Here is a 15,264-nt window from a genome sequence, read left to right on the forward strand (position 1 = left end):
TAAACTCTCTTGAATAATTCATGAGGCTTGATTTAACAGCACATTTAATTCCTGGCATGTGCTGCACGGAAAACATAATTCTCTTAAGGTGTAGCCGTCTGGAACCAAAGGGGCAATGCAGAACCAAATTTCTAAATGTTCTTTGAATGCAATTCAAAACTTTTGTAATACTGTCTGTTTTTCGTGCCCAGAATCAGTCCAATCAGCCACTAGCACTCTGGGGGGAACACAACAGATGCACATTTCAAATCCCTGTCTTATTCCCAGGGAGGCGAAGGAAGTCTGGATTTACCATTCAATCAGTACTCACAGCTCAGGCATTAATGTCCCTGAAAAACAAACCGATTGGTGATTTCATGCATTTTTAAAAGGGCTTACGGAGGAAGGTGGCTCAAAGCAAGAGAATTGTCTGAGCACAGATGCTGAGCTAAGCAAACGAGTGGGAGGTGGATAGCGCAGAAAAAATACCCCAAACAAAATAGAACTCCTACAAAGCTGCTACTGTTTAATAAAAATATAATGGATTGGAAAAGGGGCTGCCGGACTCCTGATTTGTTTTGCTCCCTTAAACCAACATGGCTCTCCTCCTCCGATACTTGCCTTGTAACATGGGAATTCATCCCCCTGCCTTGCATAGAAGAGTGTGGGAAGGAGGGGGAGTGTCCTTACAGTCCCCATTCTTTTGATTCTCAAGGCAAGCATTCGCCAGGCACGTTTCGTGAACTGAAGATTATGGGATAGAAATCGATCAACAACTCAACAAAAAGATTTATAGGCACCAATGTGCTGAAGGATGGCGCACTGTTGGGTGGCCAGATTAAATTCAGGCCAAAGACACAAGCAAGATTAGAACTGGTCATTTTGTTGAAAATAGTTTCCTGTGACACCTGGAGAAAGAAAGACATAGAAATCAGAACATATACAACACATCTAGCAGGTGTTGGGCAGAAAGTATTTAAAAAAAACTCAAGATAATGACCATAACTGCAGCTGATCCCTTTTAAATCTACATTGCATGCACAATGCACCAAAGCCTTTTTTGATTTTTTTTTAAAAAGATCTATTTTTCTATGATTTACACATTTTCCCAACCAATAAAGCTCATGCTTTTCTAAAATCAAAGAAAATGTAACCGTTAAACATACAGGAAGAATATGACTTCTGCAGAATGTCTTGGGAAAAGAACTCTAATAGGATACAGAGGAATAATTCTGTCTGGAAAAAATATATATTTAAAACTGTATTCTTTAAATACTGCATTATATAGTATAAAAATAGTAACAAACTAGTATAATATATGATATGGGGGTCTTCAAACTTGGCCCTTTTATGACTTGTGGACTTCAACTCCCAGAATTCCTCAGCCAGCATGTCTGGCTGAAGAATTCTGGGAGTTGAAGTCCACAAGTCATAAAAGAGCCAAGTTAGAAGACTCCTGATATAGCATATATCTTATATATTTTTTACAATAGTATGAAAAGCAGAGTTACTTTTCAGTGTGAGATGGATGGCATATATATTTAACAAATATGCAAATACTATTATTTGAAAAGGAAGCAGCTTTTATTTATGGTAGAACCAGCCAAATAATGAACTTTGCCAAATAATGAACCAGCCAAATAATGAACTTTGAGGAAGGTGTTCTCTCTTAGTAAAATGACAGGTTAACAACTAGTCTGTAATCGGAAAATGGTCTGCTATTTATTCATCCAGTAATGTTGGTACAAGAACACAGAAGGAATTGCTAACTTTTTGTAGCAGTGAGAGAAACAGGGCCGCAGAATTGGGAATCGGGTCCCTTTTAGTGCAATTGGAGTTTGGCTCTAGTGAGAGAATGCAGAAAACTATTAATATTGTGGAAGATTACAGCTGGCAAGTTTTATGAATGATGGTAGAATTTTGTTAATTTTGCACTTTAGCAGAATCGTGCAGTTTCAGTCCCAAATTCTCCAGGTGGCCCCTGAAGAGAGATATTTCCATAACTGAGCTACTTAGTCACAGTTACAGAAGGAAAAACTCCTAGACCAGGGGTAGGCAACCTCGGCTCTTTAATGACTCATGGACTTCAACTCCCAGAATTCCTGAGTCAGCATAGCTGACTCAGGAATTCTGGGAGTTGAAGTCCATGAGTCATAAAAGAGCCGAGGTTGCCTACCCCTGTCCTAGACAGAGCCCACCTTCTAAAAGCTGCCACATTTTTCATTGAAAACCATTCCTTGGCTACTTGTTATTAAGAACTGTGATCGGGTTGTAAAGTAGTAATAACAATAATTCCAGAAACAGCAAAAGAAAGCAGTAGTTAATCCTAGTTTAAAAAAAAAACATGTTCTTTTTCCTAAAAACTTCAGTGAAGAGGAAAATCGCGACAAGGTTCTTCACCGCAAAGGGAAAATGAGAAAAGTCATCTTTTTTCAACCAAATTTGGCTCCTGGTGACTACATGACGGGTGTGGCTTTTTAACAAAATACTGGCGGCTGGCTATCACTCCATTCCAAAGACTTTTAACTGCCACCATCTAGCAGAGAGCCTGGTATTTTTTGGTGGTTTCCCATCAAAGTCTTAATTGGACCTGATCTTGCTATTACAGTGTGGAAAGCCAGCCCCCACCCCCAACCCCCGCCCAGAGAAGGAAATATTTAAATATTTAAAAATATTAAAAATAAAATATTAAGATTCCTCAAAGGATCTTAAAAGAGGCAGAATAGCCCCAAGTCTCCCTCCCCCAAGCAGAAACCAGCTCTGAAGAAATGCAGATGTGGTAATCCATTCAGGAAGATTGGAGGTCTCCAGCTAGAAGCTTAGGAAGACAAAGACATCTAAAATCTACATACCCCACCCAAACTCTAAGACAGGACATAATAGGATTAACCGATAGATGCCAAAACGGCACACTCATACTCATGTCAAAATACATGACACAGGAAATACAAAGCCTCAGACAGGAACAGGAAACAACCTCAAGAGCCCCAGAGGGTATAAAAACCCACTCCCTACATTTGCTCTCTCTTTTTCTTCCATAAACTGCAACCTTCTTTCTAAAGCAGTTGCCATATTGTTTATTCCTGGCTTGGTCTGAACCATGATGAAAACTTTTCCTTCAACAACAACAGCATTGATTCAATTTTTAATCCCGCCTTCATTTCTCATCAACTGAAGAATACACCTAAAGTCCCCTCCTCCTATTTTTTTTCCCAACAACATTTTTTTCACTATTGGGCTGAGTGAGAAGGACTGGCCCAAAGTCACCTCACTGGCTTCCATACCTAGAAGACTTATGTTCTCTTGGTTTCTTTGACACAATACCAAAGCTCTCCTGATCAGGAGATCAGCCAAGGGATGAAGGATCAAAAAATAAAATAAAATCAAATCTGAAAGAATATGATGCAATTTATTTTCATTTGAGCACCATCTATTTTTCTAAGAAAATGCATTAGGGTTCACTTTTCATGCACAAAAAAAATCCCACAGTCATCCACTGCCTCCCCCCAAATTTTTTATAAAATGAATCTGTGCACCTAGAGATGAATAGAGATGAACTAAGCCATTTTGTGATTAATGGTGTGTGTGTGTGTGTGTGTATCTGTCCCCTGAAATACAGAGATAATAGGTTTGGAAAATATTAATTTTCCGACAGGAGCAATAAAGCTACTGTGTTAAGCAAGGGGAAATCCTATTTCCTTCCTCTTCCCGACATTTCAACTCTAAAGCTCATGGAGCAGGTGGTCTACTGCCCTATGCCAGCTTCTACTGGTTTTTAGGCAGCTGGCCAAAACTCTTTAAGAAATACTTATACATAATTGTGTGGGAGAGAGAGTAGATAGAGAGTGACTGCATGAACTAATTACACATTTCCACTTTACTCCATGTCTGTATTCTACGTTGAAAAGTCTGTTTCAGCATGTATGGGCATGAATAAACTCTCTCTGTTTCTTCCTGCTAGAAGAGGAATGGGCATTTGAAGATTGTAGAGGTAACCTTTGACCTGAAATAGTTAAGGGGTCAATCCGTGTTCCTGGGCAGGTATCCAGGAACACCTTGGAGAAGGATGGCCTAAAGAAGTCAGAGAAATTGCTCTTTGATGGACTTTTTAAAAGAGAGGGGGAGTAAGTTCCATTTTGCTTGTCTTTGTTCTTATTAAGCTGAGGAGGTGGAGGAGGAGGAGGAGGAGGTGGTGGAGGATCCAAATTCAATGTAGCCCCTGGTCCTGCCCATTTTATGAAGCTTTTCCCACCTCATGATGCTGCGGAAAGCCCAGTTGGCTCTTGAATCAAAGGAAGGTGAGGAGGATCGTTGCAGAAAGGTAAGTCACATATAAATTACTCTTTGCAGCAAAACAAGTGACGATTGAAAGTCTCTAGTAATGGATGAGGATTGGTAAATGTATTGATAAAGTTGAGAATAAAAATTTCATCTGGAACCATCAGCCCTTTGAGGCAATCCAAAGAAGCACCAACCTTTATTGTAAACTTACAGTAACTGAATCTTATTTGTCCCTGACTTTTACTCTCCAAAAGTAGGGAGGGTCCCTTCTCAGGCACTTTCTGCACCCTTCCTTTGGACTCAAATTTTGTTTATTGGATTATTATCTAGGCCAGGGGTAGGCAACCTTGGCTCTTTTATGACTCGTGGACTTCAACACCCAGAATTCCTGAGCCAGCATTGCTCAGCTTGGAAACCTCTCCCTTTTCCCTCAGCATGGCTGGCTCAGGAATTCTGGGAGTTGAAGTCCACGAGTCATAAAAGAACCAACGTTGCCTACCCCTGGTCTAGGCTGTGGCTATTCTTCCTATTTCCAAAGGTCATTCCTACATACCATTACAGGTACCTGGTTTTCTGCAGGTTATGGTAAAAAAAAAAGTAAATACTGTATGGTTGCTAGGATGGGGTGCTCATTAATTTGTACCAACCATGTGGAGAAAACACATCAGAAACTTCAGCACCACATAATTGTGCTCAGGAAGTCTGTGTACAATTTCTTTGCATCTGGCCACTCGCAAACTACTTTCCACACCTATAAGAAAAGACAAGGGATTAACCATTTCATTCACCAATTCTAGTTCGATTCTTCTCCTGAAGTGGCTTGGGTGGATGAAACTTCAATAAGGTGAAAATAAATGCTCCCTATGTTCAGTTTGATTCCTTCACAATACGTCCGTGTAATATTTTAGTGCAACAGTAGGAAGAATGAAGCTGAAAAAGACAGGATCAGCAAAATCTGCACACCTACAGTTACAAGAAAGACTACTGGAAAATAACACTATACCCTATCACCCAATTGAAGAAGATGCACTAAGTATTTTTGTACACACATTCATTAATAGCTATATATACTCAGATTAAGAGGGACGCGGTGGCTCAGTGGGTTAGGATGCTGAGCTTGTCGATCAGAAGGTCAGCAGTTTGGCGGGTCAAATCCCGAGTGCCTCGTAACAGAGTGAGTGCCTGTTACTCGTCCCAGCTTCTGCCAACCTAGCAGTTCGAAAGCACGTAAAAATGCAAGTAGAAAAATAGGGACCACTACGGTGGGAAGGTAACAGTGTTCCGTGCGCCTTTGGCATCTAGTCATGCCGGCCACATGACCACGGAGACGTCCTCGGACAAGCGCTGGCTCTTCGGCTTTGAAACGGAGATGAGCACCGGCCCCTAGAGTTGGAAACAACTAGCACGCATGTGCGGGGGAACCTTTACCTTTACCTTTATACTCAGATTAGGAAACATGCTCAGATATTCCTGAATTAGGATGACAATTGCTAAACCAAAAGATTGCTTGATTGCAACTCCACCCCTTTTTATACTGCATTAAGCATGTAAAAGTGGACAGGGCTTCAGACGTGGGTGTGGTCACCATCTGAATTTTTTTGACCTCCCGACACCCCTTGTCCCCAGTCTCTTATTTATTTCAATTACTAAATGTCTCAGACCTACTCATCTTTTCTGAAATAAATCAAGATCAATTCGGTGCACGTCCTACCACAAGGCAGACGGTTCCTCTAGAAGTAATCCTTTCTAGGGTCACTCAATCCATTTGCCTAAGTCTGGACATGAAGCCTAAACAATGGCACTTCAAATTGCTTCCTTCCAAGCAATCCCAGAATTAAAAACCCAGGTTTCTTTCTTCCACCCTTTCCTAGTAATGGAATTGTTGCTGTTCTTTTTCCAATCCAGGATGTGAGAGGCTTCTTCATTGCATTTTCATAATGAACTCCTCTCTCTGGGGTTTTCTGCTCCCATCTTGTCACTGCAACCTCACGCCCAACTCAAATTCAGTCTTCCCTTTTTCTTTTCTTTTTTTCAAATTCTGGAAGATGTGAGAGATGTCTCTGTGTCTTGGCCAACCAAATTATGTAGGCTTTGCACAGGTCTCATGGGGCTCAGAGGAATACATGCAAAATCAGATAATTAAGGTGAAAAGCAAGTTTCCAGCCCAAACAGCTAGAGAGGGTGCACCATGACACGTTAATCTCCTTTGCAGAGATCTACATCTCTGGAAAAAAAAATTCTCTATCTTCACCAGGTTTTGCTATTCAGAAAATATGCTGTTATCAGTCAAAAGTACAGATGAGTCAAAGCCGTATATCTGAGGAAAGTGACTTACCAGTGATTTCAATGATCTGATCGTACATTGGGAAGGTCAATAAAGGTTCGGGGAGTTCTCGGAGAAAAGCCTTCAGGATTACTCCAGGGATGTGAATATCTCCATATTCATCAAAATCAACAAATTTTCCTGCAACAGAAAATGCCCAAGAATACATATAAGAAAATTTAAACCAGAGGATTTAATTCAAACATCTTTCATACCCTTTCCTGGGTCAAGAGTCCCTGCACTCAGTCATTCAAGCCCTGGCCATCTCACCCTTGGACTACTGCAATGCAGTCTACATGGGGCTACCCTTGAAGAGCCTTTGGAAGCTTCGACTGGTGCAGAGTGCATCATCGTGGGCAATCTTTGGGGCCCCTAGAGTAGACTATGTTACATCACTCTTCCATGAGTTGCACTCATTGCTGGGTTTGCTCCTGAGTGCAATTCCAGGTGTTGTTTATTGCTTGTGAAGCCCTGCATGGCATGGATCCTGGTTACCTGAGGAACAGACTTGGCTCTGCCAGTGAGCTTGGGGCTCCAAAGAGGAGGGTGACACTGGAGGCAGTTGATCAGCTAACAGCAGCTTCCATCTCACCCCCACATGCTGTTCTTTTCCTCCCCGTCTTTTAGTCTTAGTTACAATTTGTATTTTATTATGATTTTATTGTGGTTTTACACATTTGTGTGTATATGTGTATGTATACACACACACATACATACATATACATACATACATATATACACATATGGGCGGCTTACAACATCAAAATAAATCTATCATCTATTTCTATCATCTATCCATCTATCCCAGGGGTAGGCAACCTTGGCTCTTTTATGACCCGTGGACTTCAACTCCCAGAATTCCTGAGCGAGCATGGCTCAGCTTGGAAACCTCTCCCTTTTCCCTCAGCATGGCTGGCTCAGGAATTCTGGAAGTTGAAGTCCACCAGTCATAAAGCGGCCTAGGCCAGGGGTAGGCTCTTTTATGACTGGTGGGACTTCAACTCCAGGAATTCCTGAGCCAGCATGGCTCAGCTTGGAAACCTCTCCCTTTTCCCTCAGCATGGCTGGCTCAGGAATTCTGGGAGCTGAAGTCCACGAGTCATAAAAGAGCCAAGGTTGCCTACCTGATCTATCTATCTATCTGTCTGTCTGTCTATCTGTCTTTCTGTCTCTGTCTCTGTCTGTCTGTCTGTCTGTCTGTCTGTCTGTCTGTCTGTCTGCCTGCCTGCCTGCCTGCCTGCCTGCCTGCCTGCCTACCTACCTACCTATCTATCTATCTATCTATCTATCTATCTATCTATCTATCTATCTATCTATCTATCTATCTATCTACAGTATCTATCTATCTAACATCTATCCAGGGCTTTTTTTGTCAAAGAACGCCCAAAATGGAGTTCCGGCACCTTTTTTGGATGGAACCTTGTAGGGTAGGCAAGGCGGGTTGTATGACATGTGTGAGTTCCGGCACCTTTTTTTTTTTTTACAAAAAAAGCACTCTATCTATCTATCTATCTATCTATCTATCTATCTATCTATCTATCTATCTACCTATCCACCTTTTAATGTTATAAGCCTCCTATAGGTGCCCTGAAGTGAGAGCGGCAGCACTCCATTTTGCATACCTACCCAACTACTTCATAAACTCAAGACCCTCCTTGCTACAGCTATAATTTGATCATTATTATAATATTAATATAATATAATATATAATTATATAATATAATTAATATAATATTATCATTATTATCATCATTATTGCTAAGCACATTATTTGTGCTTAGATTGTAAGCCGCCCTGAGTCTTCGGAGAAGGGCGGGATATAAATGGGATTAAAATTAAAATAAAATAAATTATTTTCAGTGGCTCTAAGCTGGCTCAAATGCAGATCTTTTCCACTTAAGATTGAGTTTGTGAAGTTTATCAAGTGCTACATTTATTTTTTTCAAAGTAATCTGATTTTATATCAGATAAGAGATAGAGTAATCTTATGCTGCCTATTCTTTTTTTTCCTTATTGTGGCGACAATGGTATGTTATTATCTAGCAGCAAGATACTTGCGCTATAAAAACATTTCATAAAATGACTCCAGTGCATTTCACAAATGATTTCTTTTGACATCGTATCTACAGGAAAAAGCACTAAAAAAAAATAAAATAAAGCAAAAAGCAGAGGAGGTGATATTGCTGTTTAGAGCAAATCAAGCTATGCGGGATTCAAAATTTGTCATTTCGTAGCTGTTATGAAACCATGAATATAAGCTGGTCACGATTCATTGTTTAAACTGTTTTAAATGCTGGTCCTAGCTTCTTCTTTCTTGATTTAAGGTTACGATGGCATCTCTCCAGTCCCTTAAAGACCTAGTGTGGAGTGGGGAGCTGGTTAAATTAAAAAGAAAATTATCTTACTAGTCTATATTTTGGGGAACCACATTTCTAGTATATTAACTAACCATGGTAATTGGAGGGAATCAGGATATCCTTTCCTCATAAGAATGAAGGGTGGCGTTTGTTTAATAAATCATATATCTAATATTTTCTTTTAATGAGAGACCAGTAACATGCACTAGAAGAGAGATTGAAAGCCAGTGTTTATCAGTGACTAATATAATTAAATCAAGGAAGAGAGACTGCTTGAATCAAGATGGCAGAAAGTGTGTTCCTGAGGTGGCCTTTAATTGCCAGTCTTCCCTTTGTAACCCTCCCCCAAATATTCACAAGCCCAAATTGGGAGCCTTGCTTGCATTTTTTTGATGCTCTGGATAGGTTTTAAGAAAGTAAAACATTTTTCCTTATGCTGTGCAGAAGTCATCTTGACTTTATAACTACCCTCCTCTGGGACCCCTCGCTTGCAGCCAACTCGCTGTGGGACAATTTGCCACGAAACAAGAGTTACACTAACATCGAAGAAATTGTAGAATCATTAAAGAAAGAATGCCAAAGGAGGGACAAAATGAAATGCGAATGACAAAAATTAAAAATAGTTTTAAAATTATTTTAAATTAAATAGTTCTGCAGCAAGTTGCCCATGGCGAGTTGTCCTGTGGTGAATTGGCCATGGTGAGTTGGCTGTGGAGAGTTGCCTCATTCCGCCTCATAGCTGCACTTGCCCAGCTGTGCACAAATTTTTCACTGTGAATGTTTGACCACCTTCCCACCCGCTCTGGAATTAAGGAGAAACTTCCTCACAGTGTGGACAATCAATCAGTGGAACAATTTACCCCCATAAATCGTGGGTGCTCCATCACTGGATATTTTCAAGAAGAAAGTAGACATTCACCAGTCTGAGACAGTATAGGTTCTCCTGCCTAAGCAGAGGGTTGGACTAGAAGACCTCCAAGGTCCCTTCCAGATTCTATTCTATTCTATTCTATTCTATTCTATTCTATTCTATTCTATTCTATTCTATTCTATTCTATTCTATTCTATTCTATTCTATTCTATTCTATTCTATTCTATTCTATTCTATTCTATTCTATTCTATTCTTTACAGGTGCCCTTATCTCTTGCCTATCTAAAATGGCATTTCACTTTTTATAGGGGTTTGTGATTAATCAAACAACTAATGAAAATTAGTCTATGTTTGCATGTCAGGTTTGTGGGGGTTTTTTTTGCTTTTTTTACTTCTTGCTAATAAAAGGGCCACTTACCTTGATTGTAAAGTTTTTGAATCTCCTGAATACTTTTGATGCCAGCTGATCTTCGAAACAGCCCTTCCGTTTTAAGTCCTTGAAGAGGAAAAGACTGAAGTGACTTTTCACCACTTTCTTTTGACCTTCTAAATTAAATACTCAGCATTCTTGATATAGGTACAGTACATACTGGTTCATATTAGCCAATTGTTTTGCTTGTTTCACCAGAAATCAGGTGAAAGTAATTTTTTCTCCACCTTGCTACATTGTTGTGTTTAGTGTTTTAAGGTTTCTGCAGGCAAAGTGTGATCATCACAGCCCAATTCTCTTGCATAACAAAAGCATTTATGCAGAGACCAGACGTTTACTCAAGCAAAGTAGGCATCAGTAGAAATCTAACCTCCAATTTGCATCTCCTGTTTTATGAGCTTGAAAAAACTGAACATGAGTATATTGTTTTGCCTGGTTGTATGTGATGCTGGGGGCATGGAAGAAGCAAAGGGCTCACAAAGACATCTGATCGTTGCTTTCAAAGAGTGAGAAAGTTCCTCAACCTTGGCAACTTGAAGACGTGTGGAATTCAGGGAGCTGAAGTCCACACACCTTCAATTTGTTTGTTAAATTTATTTGCCCTAGCTCAGAGGTCCCCAACATTTTGGGCACCAGGGACGGGCTCCATGGAGAAAGATTTTTCCATGGCTTGGAGCGTGTGTGATTGTGTGTGCTGCCTGCATCCCATGGATGGGGCTTTGCTTTTTTGTGCGGACTGTTTGCTGGCATGCTGCGGCCTGGTACCAGTCCACGGACCGGGGGTTGGGGACCCCTGCCCTAGCCCTTCAATTTGCCAAGGTGAAGAAATACTGGTTTTCTCTTAAAGATACCTCTGGATACTCCTTCACTAGACATACCCAATGGAATTGGGTATGTCTAGTTTAATGAAGAGAAGGATGAGGGGTGACATGATAGCAGTCTTCCAATATCTCAGGAGTTGCCACAAAGAAGAGGGAGTCAAGCTATTCTCCAGAGCACTTGAAGGCAGGACAAGAAGCAACGGATGGAAACTAACCAAAGAGAGAAGTAACCTAGAACTAAGGATAAATTTCCTGACAGTGAGAACAATTAATCAGTGGAACAACTTGCCTCCAGAAGTTCCGAATGCTCCAACACTGGAAGTTTTTAAGAAGAGACTGGACAGCCATTTGTCTGAAATGGTATAGGTTCTCCTGCTTGAGCAGGGGACTGGACTAGAAGACCTCCAAGGTCCCTTCCACTTCTATTCTATTCTAACCTGGGAGAATGGCTATTCATCCTCTCTGCACTAGCAGGACTCTGAGGCCTCCTTTTGCCTTGACCCAAAAGCTTTTAATCCACGACCTGAACAGCACATGTGTATTTCCATGGTTTGATTAACTATTCTTCTAGCAATAGCAATAGCACTTAGACTTATATACCACTTCACAGTGCTTTACAGCCCTCTCTAAGTGGTTTACAGAGTCAGTGTATTGACCTCAACAATCTGGGACCTCATTTTGCTGACCTCCGAAGGATGGAAGTCTGAGCCAACCTTGAGCCTGGGAGAATCGAACTGCTGGCAGTCAGCAGATTTAGCCTGTAATGTGCGTTCTAACCATTGCGCCACCACTGGAGGAACGCAAGATCTTTTTTCAATAAAAAGTCATATTTAGGTACCGTAGTCCTTGACTACTGGGACATGGTTGTTAAATGACTCTAGCTTCACCTACTGTTTGGCAGAAGGTGACTGAAAAGATCACAAATGGTGATCAAGCCACCCTGGGACACACTGCCACTGTTTTAAATAAGAGCCGGCTCCCGAGTGCTTAAATTTTGCTCACGTGACTGTGATGGTCGTAAGTGTGAGGACCAGTCATAAGTCACTTTTTTCAGTATTGTCATACCTTTGGATGGTTGTTAAACGGTCATACGCTGATTAATTCCTGTAATACTTTTGCAGCCGTTATCATACACCAAGCCAGTTCAGTATGTTTCCTTCTAAGTACAATCATCAAAGTACAGGCAGTCCTCAACTTACAGCTACTTATTTAGCAACTATTTGAAGTTACAATTGGTCACGTGGTTAAAATCTGGAGGCTTGAAAACCAGCCTAAACAGTTGCATTGTCTCAGGTCTCGTGATCCCCATTTGCAACTTTCCCAATGGGAAACTTTGCTTGTCAGAAGGTCACAAAAGGGGATCACATGACCCCAGGACACAGCAACAGGCATAGGTAGGAACCAGTTGCCAAGCTTCTGAATTTCGATCACCTGACCATGGGGATACCACAATGGACATAAGCATGAAAAACAGCGGTAAATCGCTTTTTCCCCCACTGCTGTTGTAACTTCCAACAGTCACTAAACAAACTCTTGTACTTTGAGGACTACCTCTGTATCTGGACTGACAAGGATTCTAGCGCTAATAAAAATAAAAGGGAGATTTATTTATTTATTTTTGCTAAATGTATATGCTGCCCATATCCCCAGTCAGGAGACTCTTGAGTGGCTTACAGATCAGAAAAAGATAATCAGGAAAGCAATTTAAATATTTAAACTATGCCAATTAAAACTTTAAAACTGTGCAAAAAAACCCAGAACCAGAGATGGAAGTCATGGGAATGAGGTCTTCGTCTGCTGTGAACCACCTACAGTGGTGAGCGTCCACCTCAGGGCTTCATGCCAATCGGCAAAACCAAGTTTTAGTACCGTTCCAAGAGTGGAAGCAGTTCTCACAAACACAATGTGATATCTCCCTTGGGCGACTCCCCAGATTCCTCCTCAGATGTCAGGGGAGGTTGAGCCCATTCCTGGCACATCAGGAACTGGGTTGATTGATGGCTCTGAACAGTTGTCCAGAAGAGATTTGGAGGAGGCTTCAGCTGAGGAAAGTTTGCAGTGGCAAATGGCCAGTGAGGAGGAACAGCCTTCTGCACCTAATCCAAGAGGGGCAGAGAAAAGGCAGGAGCAGCAGAGGTCAGCCAGAATACTCGAGAGGAAAAAACCCCGCCTGTCTTGATGAGCTGCACCGGAAAGCTGTCTATTTATCACAGCAGACCTATGGAGCCTTTGCTGGGAATGTGTTGGTTTTCTAGCTGTTTGATTGTCATGATTCCTGCTTCACTCTGGATTGACACCATGTTTGAAATTGTGCCTTGGAGACTCTGAACTTTTCTTGCCATGTGAGCCCTCTTGTGAGTGGATTTACAGTAAATGGTTTTGCCTGGTGAAGTTAATTTTGTTTGAGCAACTTTCAATTGCCTTGCGGACTAGTAGGCCATTGCTCTATGGCAGGGGTGTCAAATTCAATTTCATTGAGGGCCGCATCAGTATTGCGGTTGCCCTCAAGGGGCCGGGTGGGTATGGCCAGGGTGGGCGTGGCCTACTGGGTGGGCGTGGCTAGAGTGCGTATGGCCTACTGGGTGGGCATGGTCAGCTCTACATCGTTCGCGTCAAGGGTGCCTATGGGGGCCTGGGCAGGAGTGGGACAGATCTGAGGGTCTCTGGCAGAAGGAGGGTCTCTGGGCCAGGGCCAAGGCAGTGGGGGCCGTTCCCTCACTGTTTCCAGGATGGCTTCACGGGCCGCATGAAACCACTTCGCGGGCCGGATCCGGCCCCCGGGCCTTGTGTTTGACATGTCTGCTCTATGGACTAATCTCGGCCTGCTCGTGGCTGGACTTAATTGGGACAGTTCTGAGCTTTTGCTGAAGGGAATTGCTGGGGAATATTAAAAAGAAGAGCAGAAAAAGCTCTTCTCTTTGATTCTCCTTGAAGACAGGGGTTCCTTGCCTTGCCTTGTTCTCTTCAGCATAGTACATGATAATGAAATCAGACCATTTTTAATCATTTCAGCTTTCTGTTCTTTAGAAATACCCAGTATCCGTGTTAGAAAGTTAGGGCCATAGTCCATTAAAAAAAACAATTTACAAAAACGGCCCTCCCAAGGTCAAGGCTTTTCTCATCAAGAAAAATCATAGATACTTTTTGGTCTTTGGGGTTTATCTTATCAACATGCTTCATGTTATTTCTTATACCTCTCTTCAGGAAAAATATCATCTGGTCAAAATCTACTATATTGTCTCAGTTAAAAAGCCATTTATCCTCTTAGTAAGAATTGCTGTGAAGAGTTTATAATCTACATTCAATAATGTTGTAAGCCTGTATGCTTCAGGACGAGTTGAATCTTTCCTTCTTTATAACTCAAGGAAATTAAAAGACCTTTTTCATTATATTCTTCATATATCTTTCATTACTCTATTAGGGAATTTCTTGAAAACTCTTGTCATGTATTGGAGAAATATCAGGCCCTGCATTTTATTCATTTTTAATTGCTTATTTGCTTCTATCTTCCAATAAAGGTTTGATTAAGAGGTTCCTTTTTTGGCCCGTAAATTTTTAAATTAATATTCCATTCAAATCTTCTTCTGTTTTTGCTAACTGCAAGATTTCATTTTGCTGTATAATTCCAAAAAATAATTATGAATTGGCAAGTAAGGTTTATTGTTTCAGAGTTATTTGATTCCATCCCCAATGCAGATTTCATTCTTTATTCTGTTTCTTCCATAATGGATAAGCTAACAATTTTTGGTTTGTTTTTTTACATTTCTCAATGTAGGATGAGAGTCAATTGTAAGTTTTTAAGTTTCATTAGTTTTGTTTAGTTCCAGTAAATCAAACTGATTCTGTATTGGGGGAATAGCCAACCCTTTAGAAGATAAAGCTCAAGATCCAGAAGAATCTTCGCAGACTTGAACACTGGGCCTTATCAAACAAAATGCAGTTCAGTGCTGAGAAAAGCAAGTTTTTATACTTAGGCAAGAAAAATCAAATGCACAGGTATAGAATAGGTATTACCTGGCTCAGCAGCAGTAACTAGTAGTTACTCTGGTAGTTTCCCATAAAAATATTAGCCAGGCCTAATCTTGTTTAAGGGACGCGGTGGCTCAGTGGGTTAGGACTCTGAGCTTGTCGATCAGAAAGTCGGCAGTTTGGCGGGTCGAATCCCGAGTGCCGCGTAACAGAGTGAGCGCCTGTTACTCATC

At 41.2% G+C, this 15,264-nt stretch overlaps 1 protein-coding gene across 1 annotated transcript in view; it reads right to left on the reverse strand.

Annotated features, from left to right (window-relative positions):
* Window positions 1-689: 689 nt before the first annotated feature.
* The window catches only part of LOC310642539 (rho GTPase-activating protein 8-like), a gene marked incomplete at its 3' end in the record, with an annotated part of 41,293 nt that continues 26,718 nt past the window's right edge, over window positions 690-15,264 (reverse strand). Inside the window, exons 10-13 of the mRNA XM_083366332.1 lie at window positions 10,230-10,307; window positions 6,596-6,724; window positions 4,908-5,011; window positions 690-887 (exon numbers count right to left, since the gene is read on the reverse strand). Of these exons, the coding sequence (XP_083222458.1) occupies window positions 690-887; window positions 4,908-5,011; window positions 6,596-6,724; window positions 10,230-10,307 (509 nt within the window). The remainder of the gene's footprint in view (window positions 888-4,907; window positions 5,012-6,595; window positions 6,725-10,229; window positions 10,308-15,264) is intronic.

This window comes from Vipera ursinii (assembly GCF_947247035.1).
Source record: "Vipera ursinii genome assembly, chromosome: 6".
Classification (NCBI taxonomy): domain Eukaryota; kingdom Metazoa; phylum Chordata; class Lepidosauria; order Squamata; family Viperidae; genus Vipera; species Vipera ursinii.